This window comes from Chrysochloris asiatica, unplaced genomic scaffold (assembly GCF_000296735.1).
Source record: "Chrysochloris asiatica unplaced genomic scaffold, ChrAsi1.0 scaffold00020, whole genome shotgun sequence".
NCBI classification, from domain to species: domain Eukaryota; kingdom Metazoa; phylum Chordata; class Mammalia; order Afrosoricida; family Chrysochloridae; genus Chrysochloris; species Chrysochloris asiatica.
Genome location: NW_006408538.1, coordinates 17,752,785 through 17,759,981, shown reverse-complemented (window position 1 = coordinate 17,759,981; position 7,197 = coordinate 17,752,785). Strand labels below are relative to the sequence as shown.

The window sequence follows — 7,197 nt, the reverse complement described above, 5'->3', positions numbered from 1 at the left end:
TTCAGTCCTTTTTTCTAGTTGAAACAGTTCAGGGCCAGCTGTGCCGTTTGGTTTTAATTGGAAACTGTCTCTTTAAATTTCAAGGAGCTCTGTGCACATGCGTAGTAGAACCCTCCGAGGGTGGGGCTGGGGTGCCCACTAGCTCAGGCACCCCTACAGTCACCTGAATGGAGGTACACAGACAGCAAGGGACCAGTGAACAGCTACCAAGAGAAAAGAATGTCCACACTTTTATCTCTGCTGTTCTGCCAGGCGTCTGTGGCCGCTCCGATCCTTCCCCCGCCTGGAGCAACTGAGCTCCCGGACTAGAAAGCAATGGATTTCTTGCTTCTACCACAAATTTCCCCAACTGTAAGCCTTCCAACTTTCTAAATATTCCTTTGTATGTAGTTCAGAGTTCTGGGACCATCCCCTGAGCCTGCTTGTTCGGGTATTCTGTGTTGTTGCTGGCGGGGCTACTTTACTGCAATTCTACCCGATCCGCCATCTTGTTTGTTCTCTAAGAGGTCTGTTTTTAAGAATGAATGTCTGACCCATCAAAAAGTTGACTAAGATGGGCAAATGGAAAGTGGCCAGAGCTAGGAAGCTAGGAAACCAGGAGGTGCTCTTGGGCACAACCTTCTCAAGGACTTCACTCCCCACTTGAAGACAAAATTCAAGATATGAAGGTCAAAGCTCTGTTGTGGTGCATTGGTTTGCCCTTGTAAGAGTCACAGTAAATGCATTCAGTTTACACCAGAAACAGAGAATAGCGCTGGACTAAGAACTCTCTCCCGATCTGTACCCTGTGGGGTGTCGTCCGCTTCCTACCAGAGGATTTAAAAAGTTGAGCCAGGTAGATAAAGTAAGATAGTGAAAACCCCCTAAATGCTACCTTACTTTTTTATTATTATTGTTGTAGTTGTTGAGAATATATCCAACAAAACATAACCAATTCAATAATTTCTACATGTACAATTTAATGACACTAATTGTATTCTTTATTGTACAACTATCTTTACCCTCTTTTTCTGAATTGTTCCTTCCACATTAATAATAGTCACTGCCTACTAAGGTTCCCATCTCATCTTTCAAGTTGCTGCTGTCAGTATGATTCCATATATTGTTGTTAAGTACCGTGGAGTGGGTTCCAACTCATAGCAACTCTGCACAGGGTTTCTGAGGCTGTAAATCTTTACAGGAGCAGAAAGCCTCATCTTTCTCCCGCGGAACAGCTGGTAGTTTCGAACTGCCAACCTTGAGGATAGCAGCCTGATTTGTAACCACTATGCTACCAGAGCTCCTTTGATTCCATATAGCTAGTTCTTAAAAGAGCATAATGCTCAAGGCAGACATTTTTCACTAATTGAGTTTAAGTGTTGTTTGGTTTTAAGACTTAAGGGAATGTTTTTGGTTTAAGGTTTAAAGATTATCTTTGGGCAATAGTTTTAGGGGCTTATCCAGCCTCCATGGCTCTAGAAATTCTGCATTCCATGAAAATTGAAAATTCTATTCTGCATTTTCCTCCTTTTCATCAGGATTCATCCATAGAATCTTTGATCAAATGTTCACCTACTGCTACCCTCTTTTGGAGGAGATTGGGGCTTTATATAATGCTAATTCTATCACAGAGACTTTGCTGCAGATTTTAAAAAAGGTTAAAAGGCACTTTATATAAATCTAAACATGAGATTTGTCAACATGGTTACTAGTCTCCATCTTATAGAAAACAACAGTTGCATTGCTCCCGACTCCTGAGGCCCGCCTGTGTCTCTGAGTGGAAGTCTCCTGAAGGATTTTCAAAGCAGGGTGCCAGGCCTTCCTTAAAGGCATTTATCTCTAGATGGACACAAATCTTTCAAGTTTTCAGTCAGCACCCACTCATTAACTGTTTGCAGTACCTAACGGCTCCACTTAATTGAGGTTTAATATTCAATATAACTGATGTATGAATCAGCTATATATGGTAAGGCACTGCAGGATAAGCATGGGACTGCTGTTCAAACAGCCACAAGGGTGGCTGTTCAAACCCTCCAGCCTCTCCATGAAATTCCTACTTGTTAAATGCCTTCGAGTTGGTTCCTTCTCATAGCTTTGGATTTCCTGTATTGGGTTTCCAAGGAGCAGTTGGTTGGTTTTAACCGCCACCTTGCAGTTAGCAGCCCAGAGCTTGTCCTACAGCGTCATCCCAGGACTCCTGGAAGCCCTATACAGGGTTGTTATATGAGTTGGCACCGACTCGACAGCATTTAACAAGGTATTGCCAAAATGAAATATACTTATTTTTTATGATACTTCTCATACTTCTCCTAAAAAGAGTTGTCTGATCTATACTTAAATTTCAGCTACTATGTCAGTATATGATCTGTGTGTGATTTTTCCTTTACTGTGACTGCATGCAGCAAACAGGCCCTCACTGTATCTTGTCATGTGAAAGTCAAGAGGCGGGGAAGCATTCCATCATGCTCCCTCTCCAGAGACGAAAGAGCAATCAGGAGAATGGGATAATAGTAGAGTTTCCATTTTGGAACGTATGATTCCGAACTAGTGGAAACTCAGTATCTCACCCCCTCCAGTATTTCCTCTGTTTACAGTGTTATTGACATGAGCTAAGGAAGAGAGGAGACGTCATACACGGATTGAACAAAAGCACCTGTTCAAAATACACTCTTAATAACAGGGCAGCCTAATGTTTTAAAGAATTTTAAACAGATTTACTTTTATTATTTATTTTGAAATTACATTTCACATTTGTTGAAAAATGAGGTACCATAATGCTATAGCAGTGTGCCTGTGAGAAAAAGGTTTCCTCACAAGGTGCTTGTAGTTCAGTTCATTTTCCTTAAGGAGTGACTATTAGGTAGAAATGGAAAGTGGACAGGAACTGTCAGGAGAATATGAGTTGCGTTTTCATTGCAGTTACCAGGGCGTACTTATCTGGAGCCAGGCTCACTCTGCTGGCAAATGCATTTGTTTGCAAGTTTTACTTGCTTGGCTGTTCAGCTTCGTGGACACAGCTGGGCTCTTCTTTGTGCTTGTTGGTAAGTGCCTTCAGTTGAGTCAGTTTCTGAGTAGCAGCTGGTGGGTTTGAAGCAATGACCTTGCAGTTTAGCAATCCAGTGCTTATCCTACAATGCCCTGTCATAATTCATTTCCACATAAATATTGTACAGTCAGGTAAGCCCTGTACCAAAGTGTCCTTTATCTGCCATGTCCTTTATCTGCCATGTCCTTTATCTGCCTCGGTTCCCATCCTGCCCTCTTCTGACTCAGCTTTCAGATAGCCTTCAAAGTCTAAAACAAAGCCCTCCTCCCACAGACTCCTGGGAAACAGTTCAATGTTGTAGCTTCTCCTATTAGCCATTGTCATCTTTGCTTTTCCAAGAAAATACATCAGTCAAAAAGTAAACAGTTACTCCACGATCATTTTGAGAGTCACAGCCAGGAATCCTGCACACTCCCCTTATCTGTCAGTATTTTCATGTTTACACATGTACTCACAAACACACCCACATAGAGATAGAAAAGATTGGGAGAGGGTAATACACATGGACCCTGAACTGTTTTCTTCTGACTGCAAGATATGAAGAAATCTCAAAACTCCTCTTGCAAGAGTGCTTTTCCCTCCTACCTGCTGGGTTCAGTCTACATAAAGGCAAACCACCAATCTAACAGACCAGTCACGTTCCATCACATACCACCCCACTACATTCTGTGATGAGGCATTCTGGTTTCCCCAAAGAGTGATGGTTTGCTGACAATGATCCTTTGGGGTAAAGAGTACTTTAACTTTTTTGTTCCAGAATCCCTTTTACTTAGTCCTATGAGATTCTGCTATCCTGGTGTCACACTGTAGGATATGCGCTGGGCTGCTAACTGCAAGGTCTGTGGCTCAAACCCTACAGCTGCTCCTTGGAAACCCTATATAGGGTTGCTGTGATTTGGAACCGATTTGATGGCACCTAAAAACATGAGCCTTTGATGTGTGAATACTCTTAGGATTCCTGGGGTTTGTGTTTTTAATAGAATTGTACCTAGTCTCCTGGTGTGGCACTGTGGGTTAATGCATCAGACTGCAAAGCCATTTGAACCACAAGGTCGGCGGTTCAAGCTCACCAGTCACTTCTCGGAAACCCTATACAGGGTAGCTATGGGTCAGAACCGACACGACGGCACTTAACAACAACAACCTAGAATCATCTGGTTAACTTCAGATGAGAATGACTCTCTTTTCTAGCTTAATTTTTAGAGTATTTTACCTGCACATTGATTAGTCTTTCTGCAAACTTAACACCTGTCACACCAATAAAGAGATGACCCCACCCCCTTGCTGCCCAAATTATCCCAACTTCTGCAGTTTCCTCACTTCAGAGGACAGATAAACACATCTGAACAAAGGTGTGGGATTTTATTTTATTTCCCTCAAATCATCTCTTTCATGACACAGATCTCTGACATGCTCTTCAGAGACACTCAGGAGTGGGGTAGGTGGCTAAGCAGGCACAGAAGATGGTTCTGTTTTTCTATAGCATGGCATATGGGAACGATGAGAATTCATAAATTTAGTGTATCCTATAAAACTCAAGAAGTGGAACCACTTTACTCTCTCTTTTAGATAACTTAATGAAATATCATGACTCTTTGAACTACCGTGTATCCTAATCCCTTAGTTGAAAATCAGTCAACATTTATTGAATGTGGAAATGGCAGCCATTAGTCATGGCCACTGGGCTTTTCTCTGGGCAAAAAACTGAACAAGTAGACTGTCTTAAGGTACATGGGACCACCTACTACCTCTCAGCGCCCGCCTGCATCAGGCTTAGTACAGAGGGAGCCCTGTCCCTGTGCCAACATCCCTTCAAGTGACTTAACACCTGTAGTCAAAATTCCAAAACTGCTATCCTATAAAGTAACAAGTAACTCAAGATTGATTTAAGATTTCCTATATATTTTCAATACCAAGAAAATAATTTTAACCAAAATTACACTATGAGGCACATTTGGCAGTTAGCGTAAACAAATCACATGCCAGAAGAGGCTTGCTTCCAAGTGTGGAGAAAATGTGTGGAAAAAGGCCTACGTGCAGATGGATGCCTCGGTCTTCCCCATTGACTTTAACAGCTGACTTTTCAAACCAGCTTTTCTTCTCAACAGTGACATTTTTGATGGCCCATTAGTACGGACTTTGGTTAAAACTGCTAGTAGAGGTGGTCTGTGGAAGGCTCACTTCTGCTCTGTCTTATGAGACTGACCCGGAAGCGACCTTTGTCACCTCCCTTTTATCAAGTGATCTCTGGCATGCTCCTCAGAGACACTCAGGAGTGGTGTAGGTGGCTAAGCAGGCACAGAAGATCAGTTCTGTTTTTCTAACCATTCCTTAATCAATTGATGGGCAATCGCCAACTTGGGGGGCAACCAAAATGGGAAGGTTCCCTCCTGTTTTGAGGTATATGGGGTCTTTCTCCTCATAGCTGTGGCCACCTCTTCATGGCTGAACCAGGCAGCTGCCTCCAGTTCTCTAAAGTTCACTTGGATCTGAAAGATACAAGGAGGAGCAGGCTGTGAGGTTCAGAGCTACCAAAAAATTGTTCCAGAATCTAAGGCTGGAAGAAAATCAGTTTGAGATATTGCCTGGGATCAAAAGAGACATCATTAATAGATGAGAGTTAAATATATTTTTAAAAAAAATAGTGGTGGTGGGGGGGAGTAATATGTATTCTGAAGAGTGGTTATCATGAAGGGTAAATTATAAATAATATTTGTTTTTCATTGTGCTTCTATTGATTAACTCTTAGAAGAACACACAAATGTTTTTCTTTGTTAAAAGTAAAGGGTTAATGGTAATCAAGAGCGTTGTATGGAGTGGAGCGTGAGATCTTACCTAGAAAAGCGGCAACAACAGAGACAGTAGCAGCTGCGGGCTCCAGGCCCATGGACTGAGTAAGACTGTGCGCCTATGGGTAGGAGGCTGGCTTGCAGAATGTGCCCTTTAGACATTTAAATGAATATACATTTTTTGTTTTGTATTGTATGTGTACATCGAATACTTTTACTTTGTTCATTTGTGAAATATAAGATGTAAATGGTAAGCCACAGGGAGGAAGCAGGATAACCATTGTTGCAGGGAGGGAATTGTAATCATTGAGATGAAACAAAGTATAATTTGCTGAATGTAAAGCTGATGATCTTGTCAGTAAACCTTCACTCAATTCACGATAAAGAGTTAAAAAAAAGCATTGTATCTTATTTGCAAAGAGCACAACAGTAGAAGCCGTGCCCACAGGTGATAGAGAATCACGGTACAGAAATGGAAGTGGACAGCAGGCAGACTTGGGACATCTGCCAATGATGCTACAGAAGAACAAGATGAGGTGAGAGACGCCAACACGAAGTTCCTATGATTTTACGTCATTAGTCCCCGACCAGTCCTGAAATCAGTCATTAAATTTGCCTACAGTTACTATCCCTCTATATCCAAGGGGTATTACTTCCAGAAGATAAGGGTATATCTGCACATAACCTATATACATTCTCAATTTAAATCATCTCTAGCTTATTTAATACGATGTAAAGAATAGTGTTACATAAGCAGCACATTAAGCTCCATCTTAGCCTTTTGAGGTCTTACTTTGACTATTGTGCCCTGAATTTAGTTGATAAGAGCTTTGCTATCCAAAGTTGTCTTAATTCCCATCAAATGATTGAGAAGGACCGTGCAAATAGGGTGCCCGGAATTCTAACACTGGGATTGGTTAGTTTTGCCATCCTGCTAGGTTTAAGGAGCCATCTCAGGAGCAGGAACAATAGATTCCAGGACCACCGAGAAAGAAGAGCATGAGTGGAGTATGAGGTTCCCTGAAGTGGTGATAGCAGAGCTAATAGCATGGAGAAACAGAACAGCTGTGGACTCCCCTGCCCTTGGATTGGGTAATGTTGAGTGCTTTCTGACAGGAGTGCTTGCAGAATGTGTCCTTTAGGCATTCACAGACTGGCTAAAAGAGCTTTGTAACACTTGCCCAAGCAAGGCTGAGGCCAATGGTCTACATGGCTGCGAGGCCAGAAGAGCAAGGCATGCCTACGGTAGCTAAAGAAGTGTTCTTGACTGGAGACCTGCTGCATCCTGTTGTTGTTGTTGTTGTTGTCAGGTGCCATCGAGTCGGAACTGACTCATAGCGACCCCATGCACAGCAGAACGAAACAATGTTCGATCCTGGGCCA

General features: G+C 42.3%; 1 protein-coding gene across 1 annotated transcript in view; it reads right to left on the bottom strand.

The window, feature by feature from the left end:
- Positions 1-5,313: 5,313 nt before the first annotated feature.
- The window catches only part of NUDT13 (nudix (nucleoside diphosphate linked moiety X)-type motif 13), a 28,128-nt gene continuing 26,244 nt past the window's right edge, over positions 5,314-7,197 (bottom strand). Inside the window, 1 exon segment of the mRNA XM_006878408.1 lies at positions 5,314-5,514. Coding sequence (XP_006878470.1) covers positions 5,314-5,514 — 201 coding nt within the window.